This window comes from Macaca nemestrina, chromosome 3 (genome assembly GCF_043159975.1).
Source record: "Macaca nemestrina isolate mMacNem1 chromosome 3, mMacNem.hap1, whole genome shotgun sequence".
NCBI classification, from domain to species: domain Eukaryota; kingdom Metazoa; phylum Chordata; class Mammalia; order Primates; family Cercopithecidae; genus Macaca; species Macaca nemestrina.
The window spans coordinates 187,570,484-187,590,297 of NC_092127.1; the positions used below are offsets into that span (position 1 = coordinate 187,570,484).

At 41.0% G+C, this 19,814-nt stretch overlaps 1 protein-coding gene across 1 annotated transcript in view; it reads left to right on the top strand.

Annotated features, from left to right (window-relative positions):
- Positions 1–19,814, top strand: part of LOC105465861 (solute carrier family 2 member 9) — a 199,430-nt gene that overhangs the window by 50,556 nt on the left and 129,060 nt on the right. The window contains 2 exon segments of the mRNA XM_071092692.1: positions 440–550; positions 553–584. Of these exon segments, the coding sequence (XP_070948793.1) occupies positions 440–550; positions 553–584 (143 nt within the window).

Genomic DNA, 19,814 nt, shown 5'->3' on the forward strand with positions numbered 1-19,814 from the left:
CTACCACCACCACCATCACCATTACTACTATCACCACTACTACCATCATTATCATCACCATCATGACCATCACTACCACCACCACCATCACCATTACTACCATCACCACTACCATCATTATCATCACCATCATGACCATCACTACCACCACTACCACCGTTATCACCATCACCATCATTATCACTGTCAATACCATCACCTCCACCAACACCATCGGCTGTGTTCTGTCCTCTGAAATGCACCTCCAGTCATACTTTAGGGATTAAATTATAAAGTACATGGGAAAGCTTTGGCAATTTGTGCAAAGTGCTGGGAAAGATGCTGTGGCTACAGTGCTATTTAATGTCCAGGGCAAAGCAGAGCCAAGAGAGGTACTGTAACCAGAGTGCGGCTCCCTCAGGAAGACACCTCTCTAACTGCTGCTATGCTTCTTCTACAGGCATCACCCTCAGTGTGCTCCCCATGTACCTCAGTGAGATCTCACCCAAGAAGATCCGTGGCTCTCTGGGGCAGGTAACTGCCATCTTTATCTGCATTGGCGTGTTCACTGGGAGCTGCTGGGCCTGCCCGAGCTGCTGGGAAAGGTGAGTGTGGCTCCCTGGTCAACCGCATCTGCCCTCATCTCATGTTACCACTGCAGGAAGGAGCCTTTTCTCCAAAAGCTGGTCCCTGTATATTGCAATTCCTGGTGTTCAAGCCTCTTCTTTATTATTGGAGAAAAGTTGTAGAGTTCCTTTGAGTTTAATTTTTTTTAAGGACATAAAGAATACATAACAAATTGAAACCTTATAGAATGTTTAAGTTCACCCACCCAATAATTATCATTAATAGCTCAATTTGTGTTTAGGCATCTTCTGTTCTTTAAAACCTATATAAACATACATAGTTTATTGTGGTTTTGATGGAATTATGCCATATACATTGATCTACAACCTCGTGTTTTCATTTAATATATTTTGGGCATGTTTTCAAGATGTTAACTTAGCTCTACCTCATTCTTGAGTCTCTTTTTTCCTGAATAAATAAGTAAGTAGAGTCTTCTGGTTTTGGCTTGCTGTTTTGGGAGAAGGTGGGCCTGAATTTGAATCCCAGTTCAATGATCTACTTGCTGTGTGGCCTTGGCAGGGAGAAAAGAAACACTTCACTCAGGTTGAATGGGGTGGGGTAAAATCAAGGAAGGCTTTTCAGAAGAGGTGGCCTCTAAATGGACTCCTGAAGGGTAAGCAGGAGTTAGGCAGGTGATAATGGGGATTGGGAGAGAGGATATACCAGAGAAAGGAAATCAGTAAAGAAAAGGCTCAAGATGGGGCACAGCCCTGGGAGAGAACTCAGACAGCTTTGGGGCTGAGGAGAGAACAAGCATGGGGAGGGTGAGAGATGAAGGTCTGTTCACTGAGCCACCACAGACTTCGCCCTGGGGGAATAGGAAGCCCTGGGCGGCACTGGAGCTGGAGGGTGACATGGCCAGATCAGTGTTAGAAGGTGGCTCTGGGGTGGAGGCGGTGAGTGTAGACTAGAGTGGGAAGGGTGGGGAGGAGAGAGGCAGAGGGCTGCTGCTATTGGTACACATGGTAAGGGAAGGATGCAGCTGCGACTGAGGTGGTGGACATGGGGATAAAGAGGAATGGGTGTGTTCAAGACCATGGTGGAAGCAGAGGCCACTGGACTTGCTAGGATTCCTCCCAAGGGATGCCTTACAGGTATGCAGGGGCGCTCCCTTCCCACTCACACAGGCAGGGCAGGAGGGCGGGCAGAGATTAAACCACTAATGATGGTCAAATGCCCACTGCATGCCAGACTGTTCTAGGTATGAACAGTGCACAAACAGACAAACAGCTCCCTGTGGAGCTGAATTCTAGCAGCAGGGGGCAAACATAACGAATTCGCAAGTCCTAGAGCAGTTATATAAAAGGCTCGTTTGTTATGCTGCTCAAATCCTGACAGCTACTTTGTGAGTAGCTCAGATTTGCAGCCTTGGACGCAAGCAGAGAGAGGTAAGGGACAGAGCTCTCATGAACAAGGACATATTGGTGCTGAAACCAGAACCTGGGTCTGTGTACTTTCAAAGCCACGTATGGGGAGTGTCTCATACAGCCAAGGACGGATCACACTGGTGTTTCTGGGAATGTGCGAGCTCTGGAGAGAAGGGACTAGTTCTGCCCACGGGGTCCTTTCTGTCCCAGCTGCTGAGCCTCACTGACTCTACGGCCAGCTCCTTTCACATTCAGTGGAAGGTTTTATAAGTGGAGGAATCATTGCATTACATTTTTCAAACAAATTTTCAATGTTTTGAACATTTTTTATTGTAGTAAAATCCACATAAAATTTACCATTTTGACCATTCTTAAGTGTACTTTTCTGTGGTATTAAAAGTGACTTTTTATATTTCAGCCAGTCGAGGTCACCTCAGAGGCATCTGCTTCTGATCTTTTATTATTACCATTCTGGGTTATTATGGCTATAACTTTAGTTTCTTCTTTTGCAAAAACAGAAACAACTCACATTTTACATCTGCAGTTGTCGTATGCGTGACGATTTCTATAATTAATTGCATGTGTTAGAAACAGTCTCTCTACCTAAGTGAGGTTCCAAACTAAAGAGACTCTTTTGCTTTTTGTTTTTAAAGATATTTTAAAATTCTCAAAATAACCACCTCGTGTTGACAATTAAAAACAAGATAACAGCCTCAGCTCCCTAAACAAAAATACATTTAAAAGTTAATGAAGAGTGCTATTGTCCTTTAGGAGTAAAAAAGCAAATAAATATTTGCCTCAGTAGAGCTAAGCTTTTCTCTTTGGGGATCATTTCCAAATTCCTCTTTGTTTATAAATCAATACCAAGTTCTTTCTGCTGCTTGAGTCCTTAAGGTCTTTCTTCAACCTCTGTCTTCATCCTTTATTTATTCATTCACCACATTTGTTAAACATTGAGTTGATGCTGGAGCTGCAGCTTTGAGCATGTCAGGCACAGCCCACATCTTAATGTTGCTCAGACTGCAAGGACTGTGTGACCTTGGGCAGGTCAACTCACCTCTCTAACCAGTGTCGTCTTCAGTAGGAGGCATGGTTGCAAGTCCCAAATTCCCAAGCCCCACTGAAGCTTGACTTCCTCTGGGAAAACATCGCTGTCAAATAGTGACTGTTCAGCATATTCCAGGACACCGTGCACCTGTACCTCTCCCACACTGATTTCCGTTTGCTTCCGCGTCTTGTCCTGCCAGTTGATGGCATCTTACTTGTATGCACAATAACCCAGAGGCGTCAAGTTTATCCAGTCATTCAACAAATGTTTAGAAAGCTCCTCTTGTGTGCCAGGTATTGGGTTGGCTGCTGGTGGTAGAGTGGTCAGGTCATCAGGCTAGCCCTGCCCTTGGGAGCTCACAGGAGAGTGATTGACCAGTGGCCACAGGTGATAGGAAAATAGGCACTGACCTCTGGTAGGGCATCGGGGGTGGTTTCCCTGCAGCAGTGACATCTAAACTCATGGCTTGAGGACAAGTAGGATTTATCTGGGTGGGACTGTACGAAGAGAGAGAAAATGGGGGTGGGGCGTTCCAGCAGAGGTAAGAGTATGGGGGAAGGCCCTGGCATTTGTTCAGAGGCAGAAAAACTCAGATGACAGGAGCAGGGAGAGGGAGAGGGAGAGAGAGAAGGAGGGGGAGGGGGAGAGAGAAAGGGAGAGGGAGAGGGAGAGGGAGAGGGAGGGGGAGAGGGAGAGGGAGAGGGAGGAGAAGGGGGAGAGGGAAAGGGAGAGGGAGAGGGCACTGGTCAGGCAGATCTGTGGGCAGGAGGGCCACACCTATGCTGTAAATGAGCACAGGGAAGGATGGGCAAGGTGAGGGGTTCCCTGGACCTATGGCTGCCTGGGGGACAAGGGCAGCCCCTACTGTTTCCATCACAGACACTGGCCTAGAGATGACAGATTTTCTGAGTTTCAAGAGATATTACAAATCCAGATTTGTCATATTTCATAATTTGTAAATATTGGAAACTGACCTTTAAAAAACAAAAAACCTACCTCCTGTGGCCTGGGTCCAGCCTTAGGACCACCTTTCACACACCTTGATGGGCAGTGTGTACCTGTGAAGGCTTGTTTGTACCCCAAAGCAATGGGACATGATTGAGGACATGACAAGTGCTTCAAGAAGGCTTTTGGGCTGCAGCATGGAGAAAGAATTGGATCCCAGCCAGGACTGAAGGGGTTGACTGGTCCAGTTATGAGTTGGGTCAGAGTAATGGCAGTGTGGATGGAGAGAGGCGGATGAGGTTGAGTGAGGCTAGTGGTGATGGGATGTGGTGTGCCAGAGAAGAGTCGAGAATAACTCCCAGGCGTCTGGCACATCAGCCAGACAGAATAGTGGTACCAGATGCTAAGACAGGGAGCTGTGAAGGAGGAGGAGCAGCTCTGCAGGGGACAGGGTGACAAGTTCACTGACGTGAACTGTGCATGTCACATAGCAACTGGAAGGAAGAGCTGATTCGAGAACCTGGGTACCTAGATTCTGAGGCTGGGACACTCTCTCCCAGGGACAACAGGGCTCATGAACATGATGGCAGCCAAGGGGCACAGCTGCCCACGCCCACCTTCTGGCCTCGAGCCAACCAGAAGTTGTACCATTGGTCCCTATAGGCTGTCTCTTCCCATCAGATGGGCGTTTCCAGACAGTCTTGGCCCTGGCCAGGAAGATGGGTGAGGAACCCTGTAAATATCCTTTTGTTTTCAAATTTGTGCTCTGGGAATGTGGATCTAGGGCTTCTGGTCTAGGAAAGAACATCAAATGGGATTTTTTTATTCATGTCTCTGGGGATTTGCAGTGTTCCAGCCAAGTGAAATTCACAGTTATTTCACTAAGCATCAGAATTTCATTTTCAGTATTTTAATCATATTTCTCATTTATCTTCAAAGACTGAGACAACCAAGCTTTGAAAAAAGAGAGAGAAAAACTGGGCTTCAATGCAGGCAATTGCTTTGAAACACAGAGGGTGAAGGAGGTTAGCAAGAAGGTAGCTATTTTATTTATTTTATGACTTCAACTTTTATTTTAAATTAAGAGAGTACATGTGCACACTTGTTTCCTGGGTATATTGAGAGATACTGAAGTTTGGGGTATAATTTATCCCATCACACAAGTACTGAACATACTATCCAATAGTTTTCCAACTTTTGTCCCCTCTATTCCTCCCCTCCATCTGTCCCACTGTCTCCAGTGTCTAGTGTTGCCATCTTTATGTACATGAGTACCCATTGTTTAATTCCCACTTATAAGTGAGAACATGCAGTGTTTGGTTTTCTGTTCCTGTGTTATTTCACTTAGGATAATGGCCTCCAGCTCCATCCATGTTGCTGCAAACAACATGATTTTGCTTCTTCTCATAGCTGCATAGTATTCTATGATGTATGTGTATCACATTTTCTTTATCAAGTCCACCATCGATGGGCACTTAAGTTGATTTCATGTCTTTGCTATTGCGAATAGTGGTGCCACGAACATACGAGTGCATCACTCTTTTTAGTAGAATAATTTATTTTCTTTTGGATATATACCCAATAATGGGATTGCTGGGTCAAATGGTAGTTCTGTTGTAAGTTCTTTGAGAAATTTCCATATTGTTTTCCATAGTGACTGAACTAATTTACATTCCCACCAACAGGGCATAAGTGTTTCCTTTTCTTTGCAGCCTCATTAGCATCTGTTGTTTTCTGACTTTTTAATCATAGCCCTTCTGATTGGTATGAGATGGTATCTCATTGTGGTTTGGATTGGCATCTCTCTGATGATTAGTGATGTTGAGCATGTTTTAATATGTTTGTGGGCCACTTGTATGCCTTCTTTTGAGAAGTGTCTGTTCATGTCCTTTACCCATTTTTTAATGGGGTTATTTGTTTTTTGCTTCTTTGATTGTTTAAATTCCTTATAGATTATGGATTTTAGCCCTTAGTCAGATGATAGTTTACAATTATTTTGTCCCATTCCATAGGTTGTCTGTTTACTCCGTTGATAGTTTCTTGAATTGAAGAGCTCTACAGAAGCTCTTCAGTTTAATTAGATTCCACTTGTCAATTTTTGTTTTTGTTGCAATTTCTTCTGCAATTTTCTTTCCCAAGGTCAATGTCCAGAATGATATTTCCTAGGTTTTCTAGTAGGATTCTTTAAGTTTGAGGTCTTTCATTTAAATCATTAATCCATCTTGAGTTAATTTTTGTATATGGTAAAAGGTAGGAGTCCAGTTACATTCTTCTGCATACAGCGAACCAACTATCCCAGCACCATTTATTGAATAGGAATTCCTTTCCCCATTGCTTATTTCTGTTAACTTTGCCGAAGATCAGATGGCTGTAGGTGTACGACTTTACTTCTGTCTTCTCCGTTCTGTTTCATTTGTCTATGTGTCTGTTTTTGTACCAGTACCATGCTGTTTTGGCTACTGTAGATTCATAGTATGGTTTGAGGTCAGATAATATGATGCCTCTGGCTTTTTTCTTTTTGCTCAGGATGGCTTTGGCTATTTGGGCTCTTTTTGGTTTTATATGAATTTTAGAATTTTGTTCTAGTTTGGTGGAAAACGATATTGGTAGCTTCATAGAAATAGTGTTGAATCTGTAGATTGCTTTGGGCAGTATCGCTATTTTAATAATATTGATTCTTCTAATCCATGAACATGGAATGTTTTTCCATTTGTGTCATCTGTGATTTCTTTCAGCAATGTTTTGTAGTTCTCTTTATACAAATCTTTCACCTCCTTGATTAGATTATTTCCTTTATTTATTTTTTTTTTTTGCAGCTATTATAAATGGGATTGCATGCTTGATTTGGCTCTCAGCTTGAACATTATTGGTGTATGGAAATACTACTGATTTTTGTACATTGATTTTGTATCCTGAAACTTTCCTGAAATCCCCTGTCAGTTCCAGGAGACTTTTGGTGGAGCCTTTTCTAGATCATCAGCGAAGAAGAGAGATAGTTTGACTTCTTTTCCTATTTGAATGCCTTTTATTTCTTTGTCTTGCCTGATTGCTCTGGCTAGAACTTTATTGCTATGCTGAATAGGAGTGGTGAGAGTGGGCACCTTGTCTTGTTTCAGTTCTCAAGAGGAATGCTTCCAGCTTTTGCCTGTTCAGTGTGATGTTGGCTGCAGGTTTGTCGTAGTTGGCTCTCATTATTTTGAGGTATGTTTGTTTAATGCTTAGTTTCTTGAGAGGTTTTATCATTAAGGCTTGTTGTTATCAAAACCTTTTTCTGCATCTATTGTGGTGAATCACCTATATTGATTTGCATATGTTGAACTGACCTTGCATCCCAGGAAGGAAGGCTACTTGATCATGGTGAATTAAGTTTTTGATGTACTACCGGATTCAGTTTGCCGGTAATTTTGTTAAGGATTTTTTCATATATGTTCATCAGGGACATTGGTCTGTGGTTTTCTGTTTTTATTGTATCTTTGCCAGGTTTTGGTATTTGTGTTATGCTGATTTCATAGAACAAGTTAGAGAGGAGTCCCTCCTCAATTTTTTGGAATAGTTTCAGCAGGATTGGTACCAGCTCTTCCTCATACATCTAATAGAACTTGGCTGTCAGGGCTTTTATTGGCTGGTAGGTTTTTTATTACTCTTCCAATTTCAGATCTTGATACTGGTCTGTTCAGGGTTTCAATTTCTTCCTAATTGAATCTTTGGAAATTGTGTGTTTCCAGGAACTTACTCATTTCCTCTAGATTTCCTAGTTTGTGTGTCTATAAGTGTTCATAATAGTCTCTGAAGATCTTTTCTATTTCTGTGGAATCAGTTGTAATGTCAGCTTTGTCTTTTCTGATTGTGCCTATTTGGGTCTTCTCTCTTTTTTTCTTTTTTAATCTAGCTACTGCTCTATTAATCTTGTTTATCCTTTCAAATAGCAAACTTTTGGTTTTGTTGATTCTTTGTATGGATTTTGGGTCTCAATTTTGTTCATTTCTGCTCTGATTTTATAGCTGTTTCTTTTCTTTTGCTAACTTTGGAGTTAGTTTTTCTACTTCCTCTAGGAGTGGTGTTAGATTATTAATATGAGATCTTTCTAACATTTTGAGGTAGGCATTTAACACTCTAAACATTCTCCTTACCATTGCTTTTGCTGCATCTCAGAGATTTTGGTATGCTTTCACTTATTTCAAATAATTTTTTGATCTCTGCTTTAATTTCATTGTTTACCCAAAAGTCATTCAGGAGCAGGTCATTTATTTTCCATGTAATTGTGTGGTTTTGAGAGATCTTCTTGGCATTGATTTCTAATTTTAGTCCACTGTGGTCTGAGAGTATGGTTGGTATGAGTTTAATTCTTTTGAATCTACTGAGGCTTGCTTTATGGCTGAGCCTGTGGTAGATGAAGGTGGCTTTTAGAATAGGCTGCCAGAAGGCAAGAAAGAGAAATAAATGTAGGAATTAATGCTGGTTCCATGAATTTAATCAAAGATACATAATAAAACAACTGTCGTGATTGAACATTTATGTGACTCCAAATGATATATTTTTTTAAAACAAATCAATTAGCTATTTCTCTTGCAAAGGTAAAGAAGAAATAGACTTAGATGAAAACCATAGGCAAAAGTATGAGAAGAGAGATTAAGAATGATATGAGGCCATAAAGGAATGATTTTATACGCTCAGAAGAACATTTATTTCAGATAAAATGATTAACTTTGAGCTCCCACTTTTCTTTCCCCTCAAGGAAAGAAATGTTCTAATGGTTGTAAATTTTTTCAATCTAAATAACAAGCAAAGAGGGATACTTTCTGAAAGAAAATGATGTTTATTCAGGACTAGGCATTGCAATTGGCGTAGGTGTGCCATAGTAAACCATGTGCATATTCAGGGAGGTAAAAGAAGACAAAGGTTTTTAAAGAAAAAAATGAGAAAAATTACATAATTGTTTTTGAGTTATCTTTGAATAGATGTATCAATAACAAGGGTGGCATCAGTCCAAGGCTGGACAGTCAGTTGCTAGGCAGGTGTTCTCGCAGCAGTATTTTCTTATGTAAGGTTGTAGTGGCCTTTGTGCAAGGTTTTTGCAGAGTCTTTTGTGATAGTTTTTGTCAGCAGGCATTTGTATATGAGAATCTTCCTTTCATGACCTTCCCTAGCTTCATTTTTCAGGGGTTTGCTTTTATTTTTGCTTTTTAACACAGGTGACTTTATTTTTATTCTGCCAACTTTCACGTTTCCTTTTTTTGATCAAGATTTTAAAGAATATCACTGGTTAACCATTTTGTAGTTAGATTTTTTTTTTTTTTTTTTTTTTTCTGAGACAGAGTTTCGCTCTTGTTGCCCAGGCTGGAGTGCAATGGCGTGATCTCCAACTCACCACAACCTCCGCCTCCTGGGTCCAAGCAATTCTTCTGCCTCAGCCTCTTGAGCAGCTGGGATTACAGGCATGTGCCACCACACATGGCTAATTTTGTAGTTTTAGTAGAGATGAGGTTTCTCCATGTTGGTCAGGGTGGTCTCGAACTCCCAACCTCAGGTGATTCGCCCGCCTCGGCCTCCCAAAGTGCTGGGATTATAGGTGTGAGCCACCACGCCTGGCTGTAGTGAGGTTTTGATGATCCCTAGGCGAGACAGCTGGGATAGACCTGTCTCTCGTTGTTGGTTGGTCTCACATTGCAGGGCGTCATTGGAGTTAGGGTCTAAACTCTTTTAGCTACATTTGACTAACAACAGCGTTTGGAGGGAGTGGTTCTCAGGCTACATCTACCTAAAATCAAGTGTTAAGTTTAAGTTTTTGTCTATTCTGTAGGCATTTACTATTATCTCAAAGTGTTGGGCCAGCATTATTCTGTGAAGAATTGTTCTGTAGAAACTTAACAAGTAACAGGTACAGGGTTTAAAAGAAAAATACAAAGTAAAATTAATAGTAACATGATAATCTGAGCTTATATAGTAGTTGTGATCCATGAACTTAGGTTTAAAGGCAGCCAGTTAAATAAATTTAATTAATTAAATGACCATGAGGAATTAGGTGAAACTTGTTGTAACCTGCAGTTTTTTGTTTTGCTTTTTTTTTTTTTTTTTTTTTTTTAATTTTGTGTATTTGAGTCTTAACTCTTCTAGGGGAATTTATCCAAGTATAGCATGCAGTATTAGCAACAACATAGACCCTTTTTGTTTGTTTAACGCAGCTAGCTGGGTTCCAGGAACCCTGCACTGAGAACTCAAAACTGCTGCAGGCTATAAACTTTCCCCATCCAGACAGAAGCTGTGGCTTTCAGGCCATGCCCCTCCTGGCCCACCCTAAAGCAGCAGTGTCAGCTTGCTCCCTAGTTCTGGCCAAGGGAGTTCATCCCCACTTAAGATTGTGTCATGAATCACAGTTGAGACCTTCTCTCAACCTGTGACTGTGGCCTGAGTTAGCTGGCTGACTTCTGCCAGGCTCCCTGTGAAGTAGAATTAGGAATGGCTTCCCACCATCCCCACTGAAGTCTAGGAGTGCACACAAAGCATGTTCAATGCTGCTCCTTCTCAACACTCCCCACCACTCAGCTCCAGTGCTGGGTGGGGCCAAGGCCTTCCCCCCTGGCCTATATTATCAGGTTCCCTAGTGGGAGTGTGTATCACAGAGGCAGTCTCTCCTGCTGTCACACTCTGGGGACTCACAGTTTTCCACCTGGCTTGTGGTGTAGGCTGCTGCCCCCAGTTCTTTCAAAGAGTCTGTGGTTTCTTTCAGTTTTCTGGTTAAATGCCTGTGGTGTTTCTTGGGAAAAAAATTATAACACGAGTCTCTACACACTATTTTGTCTTTCCAAGTATGAGAGGTGATATGGTTTGGCTTCGTCTCCGCCCAGATCTCATCTTGAATTGTAGCTCCCATAATTCCCATGTGTTGTGGGAGGGACCCAGTGGCAAATAATTGAATCATGGGGGCAGGATTTTCCCATACTGTTCTCATGATAGTGAATAAGTCTCATGAGATCTGATGGTTTTACAAAGGAGAGTTCCCCTGCACATGCTCTCTCTTGCCTGCCGCCATGTAAGACGTGGCTTCATCTTCTGCCATGATTGTGAAGCCTCCCCAGCCATGGGGAACTGTGAGTCTATTAAACCTCTTTTTCTTTGTAAATTACCCAGTCTCAGGTATGTCTTTATCAGCAGCATGAAAATGGACTAATATAAGAGGCATACTAACAATGCCTCTAATCTGCCATCTTGGGGGATAAAAAAAACCACACTGATCTTAAAGTTATTTGAAACTTGTATTTAAGAGTACTTGTCAAAGTCTTTTTGTAATGAATCTAATTGCAGATACCTTTAGAGAAAAATTCAAAATAACTGTAAATGACAAAAATTTAAAACAACCATAGTTGAAAATAGGATGGAAGTTCCCCATTACCAGAAATTTACAAGGAAATTTAGTTATTTTGTGGCATACAATATAATAACCAAAATTATGACTGATAACACATAGAAGATTTTAAGAGTTTTATTACCATTTTAGAATATTTATACCAATAACAGATCCAAAAATGTAACTGAAAGAAGATCTAGTATCACTTAGCATTTGCTATTTCCCATATAATTTACCAAATAAGCCCAATTATTTAATATCTCTACAAGATGAGAGAGAAGTCCTTTGAGTCTTTCTAAGGGCCTGATTGGAAAATCTCTATGTTACCTTTATATCAAAAAGATTTAATTTAGCATTTTGATGCTGGGGAAGTCTATTAAAGATGCCAAAAGGTTTAAAATACCTGATCAAAACAGGATCACAGGGCACTATGTGATAGTCATTTATTTAATTAGAGTGATAATTATAGATTGTAAAAGCAATACAGAAAGTTATATAGATATTAAAAAAACTTCAACCCTTAAAGTCTCCATTTTTTAAAGTAATAAAAAAATTTAGTAAAGGCAACACAGGAAATTATCTTGATAAAATAGAAAACATTTGTTTCTTAGGCCAGCTACTAAAAAGGCAAAGAAAAACCTCCTTCTGTGTGATTGGTTTGCCTCATGGGAAGCCTGTTCAGATAACCTGATGAAAAAGTGTTTGTATGTATTCAGAATGTGTATCAAAGGCTGTGACTTTACACTGTGGAACATAAACAAGAAAAGTGTTACCTTGAGCAGGGGGATATATGGCTCTTAATAAAAGCATGGGAAATTCCCTGGTTACATGGAACAGTTTAGACACATTAAGAAAAGCTAAGTACAGAATCAGGTTATACTGGAAAAAAAAAAAAACATTGCTTTTCTAGGTCTTTGAGACAAACGTTTTTAGTGTCAGGCCTCAATAGCTGTTAGAACCAGAGGAAAAAGTTATAGGAGCTAACGAAGACGTTGAAGGAGAAAGTTAACATTCCAGCCAAGCAAAAAGATGTACCTTCTCAAGGGAAGAAAGTGAAAGAGCGGAAGGCAATGTAGTATGAACTGCACATCCTATGCTGTGACACGCTTTAAAAGTTGAACTTCTGAGATAGGACTCTGAGAAGCTTCTAGAGGAAAACTACCTTGAGAGATGAAGATACCATTTTTAAGAAGAAGATAGCATTTTAAACTAAAAACTAGTTAAATTAAATGGAGACTATAAAACAAACAAAAAAGTTACAGTTTAGAAAGTGGCTAGAAATTTTTAGAATTAAAAATCAAAACTTCTTGTAAATTTTATTAAAAGCAGATCATTGCTTCAAGAAAACTTTGTTGCTTTAACATAAGGGACCAAATTTTTAGTTTTGTATTGGTGTATTTTTAATACCAAAACTCAAACCTTAGAAAGGCTTATAAATAATTCCCTTTAAAATATAGTCAACTTGATCACATACAAAATATCTTTTATAAATTTATCCTTTTCCGACCTTTTACAACTTACACAGACTTTCATGACTTTCATGACATGCTTACAACTTTTGTTTTGTTCTATACTTTCTTATTTTTAAATAACCAGTCACTTTATTTTACGAAAAAACATTTATCAGGCAAGGTTTTTAAATATAAAGTTATTTTCTTTTCTTAAATCTTTCTTACCAAAAATATATCTTTATACCCATAGCTTTCTTTATATCTCTTTCTCCTATTTACTGGATTCTTTTTGTTTATATTTTCTTTCTAAATCCGTATTTTGACACAACTTTTAATAACCTTTTAATTTAAACAAAATTATTTTTAAATGAAGTAAATATTTTGTCTTATAATTTTTTTAATTAAAAACAGTTCTTACTTTTTTGGTACATTTTATGTACAGAATTATATGTAGATATCAGGATGTTTAACTCTTATTAATATTAATTTTTAGTGAAAATCTAGAAAGAAATTTTAAACTGTCACATACAAATATTTTATAGATGAAACCATTTTTTAGTTTTATAAACATGTTTTATCATAACATAATTTTAATGTATATTAATAGGCCCAATGATATTTAGTCTTTTATAAAATTTAAGAAGCACATAATTTGGTTCATTCATTTATAACTTTTTGTATTCTGATTATTTTGCAACCTGATATTGTGAACAAGTCATTAAAATTATGTGCTGTGATAATTTTACTAATTTATAATGATAATAATGAATTTTAAAAAACAATGTCAATTGTTTTCAAACTAATGTATTCATTTAATACAATTTCAATCAAAAGTTCAATGACATTTTTGTTTGTGATGGAAAATGAGGAAAGAGTTCTAAAGTTCCACAAGAGAATAAACGAGTGAATGTTTCTGACATCATTTTGAAAATGGACACTGGTGAGTACATTAAACATGTAATAAAGTGACAACAATTAAAACAATGCAGCATGGGCACAAGAATGGAAAGATCAAAGGCCCTAAGGGATGGCCAGAAGCAGAAATTAATTTCTATGTGTGATTTTAATGTGTGCAAAAGGAAACCTCAAAAATCAACAGAGGAGAAAGGTTGTTTGGTTTAATGAATAGCTTAGGAAAAAATGGGAAAAGGGTAGGAAAAAAGACCAAAGCAATGCTTACATTACACCATAGTTTAATAATTGTACTAGTTTCTATTTATGAGTTATAATTTGTTTCATTTTTCTTTTATTTGCTGGACATTTGGATTGTTTCCAGCATTTGTTTGTTTATTTAGTGACACAGTCTCACTCCATTGCGAAGGCTGGAGTGTAGTGGCGCGACCTTGGCTCACTGCTACCTCCGCCTCCCAGGTTCTAGCAATTCTCTCCTGCCTCAGCCTCTTGAGTAGCTGGGACTACAAGCGTGCGCCACCACACCTGGCTAATTTTTGTATTTTTAGTAGAGACAGAGTTTCACCATATTGGCCAGGCTGGTCTCGAACTCCTGACCTCAGGTGATCCACCCACCTCAGCTGAGTTGATAATCAAAGTGCTGGGATTACAGGTGTGAGCCACTGCACCCAGCCTCCAGTGTGTTTATTACTGAAAAATGTGATTTGTAAACTTGAGATGAATAATCTTCTATGTTAATCATTATTCAAATCTGTAATTATTCATGTAGTTTAGTGTTTCAAGAAATAGAAATAACAGGTTAAAGAGTATAAATTTATTTAAGGCTTTTGTACATATGAGCAATTTTTTTTCAGATAATCTGCTTCAGTTTCCATTCCTGCTGGCAGTGCACAAGGGCATTGGTCTCACTCTGCCCCTGTCATCCACAAGCATTTAAACAAGTCTTTGGTATTTGATAGGCAAAAATAATGGATGAGAATTTCTTATAGGTATATTGGTTTCCTGTTGATGCTGTAACAAATAACCACAGCAGAGACAGAAATGTAATTTCTCACATTTCATTAGTTGATAATCAAAGTATTAAAAGATCTCACTAGTAAAACCATCCCACCCTGGAGTCTTTTGGGGGAAAAAATGCTTTGAATATCTTTTATTTACTTTCTGAAAAATCTATTTTTATTTTCTTTTCAGTCGATGTTATTAATATCTGTCTTTTCAATAAAGACACTTATTGCATGGAAACTTTCCACTTTGTTAGCATACAACTATGTAAATTTATACCATTTAAAAACTCAAATGATTTTAAGAATCAAGTGTAAAAACAGGTACCATAAACAACACAGAAATGAATGCAGATTAATTATTTAGAACAATGATTTCAATTGGGGTTTTGGGATTTTGTAGATGGGATTTTGTTATCGTCATTCATTGCCAGTTTTGTTTGATTGCATAAAGAAAGGTAATCCATAAGTTTCTTCTTTGGGGAACATATGATAGTTTATTCTGTGGTCGGTTTGTGATCACCTTTTGTTAATATTCCATGTTTACTTAAGGATGGCCGCTCTTTGTTAGCAGTTACCATTTTACAATGGTAAAAAACAGATCCAAAATTACAAAATGATTTTTATTATATCACAATAATTATGGTTAATCCATAAAATACAGAAAAATTTCCCATAAGATTAAAAAAGGGTGATAATGTGTGATTCTATCAGAGAGAAATGAGCTTCAAAGGGAAAGGCCCAAAACAGTCTCTGCAGGGCTGCGTAGTGGGCACCTGGGCCCTCGTGCCTGACTGCCTGGGTCTGCATCCCAGCTCCCCACGTCTCTCACACACATACTTGCTGTGGGACTTTGGGCAAGTTGCTAACCTTTCTGAGTCTAATTTCTTACCTATACCATAGCATTAACAATGGTACCTGTTTCGTGGGGATTTTGTAAGGCTTAAGAAAGAGAATATATGTTCAGTACTTGGAACAGTGCCTGGAACCGGTGCCAAATTGATGTCAGTCATCACAGCATTTATTTCATGTGGCAGTACTTAGAAAAGATGTTATGAAATTTCTGTTTTGCGGACGAAGAGCTCAGTCTCTGAGGGGGGTGATAATTACTCCGAATGTCTGCAGCAGGCAGTGGGACTTGAGCTTCCTGGTTTTGCCGCCCATAATCTCTCTGCCGTAGGACCAATGTCCTGACTTGTTGGTGGGGAGGCAAGAGGGCTGTCCCCAAAGCTTAGATTCTGGTATAGGAATTTGAGCAAAACAGTCCTTTTCAGCCTCATATTTTTCTCATCCAGACCCTAAGTGTGTGAAAGCACCTGTTTTCTGTGAACTTTTTGACTTAGAACTCTCCGGACTTCATTCAGGCCCAGGAATAGAAGAATTTTGATTTTTATCAAGAATATCACAAGAAATGTACTCATCTATTTCAAAGTGATTTTAAGCCCCAGCCACGCAGCAACATCGTCCTTATCCTCCACTGACCTGTAAATCCTACCTTTTCTCTTTGAAAAGAAGATTCATTTCGGGGCGTGACCCAGGCATTTTCTGTAGCTGGAGAAAATGGGTTGGGTTGGGAGCAGTTGTACGATGCATTTCCTTTGAAGGGAAACAGGAGAAAAGAAGATTAGAGGTTATCACCTTTGCATTCTTCCTGTTACCTCAGAGTCCCTCGCAGAGGTTAATGCCCGAACTCCTTTAAATGACACCCAGAGCTCTCAAAACGTGTTCCCAGGACCAGCGGAATTGGCACCAGCTGGGAAGGCACTTGTTAGAAATACAAATTCTCATCCCTGCCCTGGCCAATCCCTGTTGAACCAAGATTCTGAAACCTACATGTATAATTTCAAACTCTTTTGTATACCCAGGTGCATCCAAAATTGGCTTTAATAAACATTCAGCAACTCTTTTGTAAGAATTCTCAAATGGCTCCCCCTCGATATTCATTGTTGACGCCCTGATTTCCCTCTGCAGGGTTTAGACCTCCCAGGATGGTGACATGCCAGGTCCGCATGACCTGGCTCCAGGCTCTTTCTCTCCACCCATCCACCCCTCCACCTCACAGAGCAGCTAAGCCCAATGGACAGCACATTGGAATTAACAAGCACATTGGGTGTTTGTTAAATGAGACTTCTCAGCCCCATTCCAGACCTCAAGATCTGAATCTTGAACCAGATGGTTCCCCCAGAATCTTCATTGTTTATCAGACTCCCTGGGTGTGATTCTTGCATACAGAAAAGGTAGAGGATCCCGCTATGGCCCCACATCCCATTCCGGGACCCCACAATAGGGGTCCCACCTGCTAGCCTCTGCCTTTGCCGTTTCTTCCTCCCGACCTCCTTTTTCTACGTTCCCTGACTGTTGTCATCCTGCAAAACCCAGCAAGCAGGGGCCTCTTGAGAGGCCCTCTCTCCTGCCAGCCACTAGAATCAGCTATCCCCATCTCAGCCTCCCACAAACAGTACTCCTCTCTCATAGACTTGCTTTGTTCTACGTAGTGGTCAGGTGGTCATCTGCGTGTCCACCTTTACCCAGGACCAAAGTCCAAGTTCTCATCTTTGTATCAACATAGAGCCTACCATGGGGTCTGGGGCATTGAGCTGCCCCCTCAATGTGGAGGGAAGCTACACATTTCCCTTGACTTGGAATTATGAAGAAGACCCTGATTAGTGAATTTTTTTAATGGTTCTGATATGGCTTGGCTGTATCCCTACCCAAATCTCACCTTGCATTGTAATAATCCCCACGTGTCAAGGGCAGGACCAGGTGGAGATAATTGAATCATGGGGGCGGTTTCCCCTGTACTGTTCTCGTGGTAGTGAATAAGCTTCATGAGATCTGATGGTTTTAGAAATGGGAGTTCTCCTGCACATGCTCTCTCTTGCCTGCCACCATTGCAAGATGTGACTTTGCTCCTTCTTTGCCTTTGGCCATGATTGTGAGATCTCCCCAGCCATGTTAAACTGTGGGAGTCCGTTAAACCTCTTTCCTTTATAAATTACCCAATCTCAGGTATGTCTTTATTAGCAGTGTGAGAACAAACTAATACAACTTTCTTACTTCTGAGAACACAACAGACCTCCTGCTATGCCTACCTGTTATGATGCGTATATGGTCAAGACTCAGGCCACTGAGTATTCAGCGTTCTAAGACTTTGGGGTCACCTTTTCTGACCTCAAGTTCATTATCAGTAATATGAAGGGGTTTGTAAATGTGAGAGAAAAGTAGCTCCAAAGCTCCCATTTGCTGGAGCGTCTGATGTGATGGCCAGTGGTGATGGTGATGCATGCACTTGAGCCCCTGGGTCAGCTCAGCTGGTGTCTCCATCTGCAAACAAGCAAGGCTGAAAGGAGACAAAGATAAATTTAATAGTTCTTGAAGTCATGTCATCTGGAATTGTAAAGAAAGTCTTTGAAGCTTGTCTCAACTTTGTTGTCCAGTCTTCAAAATAGCCTCAGGGGAATCCATTAGTTCAGCTGCCCTTTGAATAGGTGCCCTGGAGTGGGAGCTGGGAGAGAGAATTTCCCAAGCCCCACAGAGGTGACCCTGGAGGTGGGTGGCACAGCTACAGAGGAGGACTGGGTCCGTAGCCTTCTGGCTGCCGATCCCAGCCCTGTTGACTTCCCCATGCAGTGGCCATTCTCTCTTGCAAAGAGATCCTGAGCTCCGCTGTTTCTCAGCTGCAGAGCTGGGTGCTGTGAATGTGCTATGTCATGCGTCTTTGCCACCATCTGGGGTGGGGCATGGCTACATTACATATGAGAAGACTGAGGCTCTGGGAGGTTGAGCATCCTGGCAAGACGACCAGCACAATCCCCCGATCTTGGATTTGCCTGACTGTCTTGCACAAGTCTCTCAGCCTCTCTGAACTCCATTTTCCTTCTTTGGAGAATGGGATAATGATCCTTTGTTCAGACAGTTGAGGGAAAGATTAAGTGGGAAGAGGAAGAGGACCAAAATTTGCAAGTATTTACCTTGTGCCAAGCAGTGGGCTTTACCCATGTCGTCTCGCTTAATCCCCACCTCAACCTAGAGAGTAGGTTATGTTATCATCCCCATTTTATAGGTTAGAAGATGGAGACTCACAGTGGGAAGCCTTGCTCAGGGCTCTATGGCCAGTGATCCTGGAGCATGATTTGAACCTGGGTAGGCATTAGAAATGTGCTATGGTATGGGAGACCCGGCACAGGGCCTAGCACATAATGGTCCAGATGTCTGTTAGCTTCCTCTTTCCTTTCCTCACTGTGAGGACTGAATATTCAGTTCACCTCTCATGACTTCTCATGGTGTATGCCTACCACCCAGAAGACAGGACTAGATGCTGTTCAGTGAATGCATAAAAGGCCTTCCCCTGTTTCTGGAGGGGTTGCCACGTGTCAGGACCTGTGCTACAATCTTCACCAGCATTGTCTCATGTAGTCCCCACATCACAACAATCCCATGGGGCGTGATAACTATTATTATATCCATTTTGCAGATGAGCAAACCACGTCCCACAGGAGATTGGAGAACTTGCCCAAAGCCACATGGAGTCCCCGAGCCAGGGGTCCCCGAGCCAGGGGTCAGCCAGTGGAGCCCAGACCCTTGCACATAATTACTGTCTGTCTATAACCAAAGCAGCCTGACCCAGGGCTCACCTCTTACCAAGAGCTGCTAGGTAGGGCAGGCAAGCCCCTGCTGCTGCCCTGGACTGCAGGGCCAAGGCTGGGGCAGTCAGGAGCACTGCGTCCAAACTGGGCCTGGGATTGGACGCCCTCTAGTGTCTTCATAAGCCCAAGCCTGCGACTTGAACCAGTTTGTCTATTCCTGATGTATTTATTCAACAAGCATCTATTGAATGCTTAGGCTCTATCCAGCAGTGAACAAAACAGACCTACAAGGATTAGCCCTGCATTTTAATGGAGGACACAGATCAGAGACAAATAAATATAGAAAGCTTAGTAGTGATGACTGGTGAAATAGAACAAGGCAGGAACGGGGAGGGTGACCAGTGAGAGAAGGGCTGAGCCCAGCATGAAGCATGGGAGTGACTGGGGCAGATCCCTGGGGAAGGACATCCCCACTCTTCCCCAGTAATGCCTCTGTGGGCAAGATTTGCCTAGCCTGGCTTCTTTCTTCTCCATTCTGGCCCTGTCTTTCTCC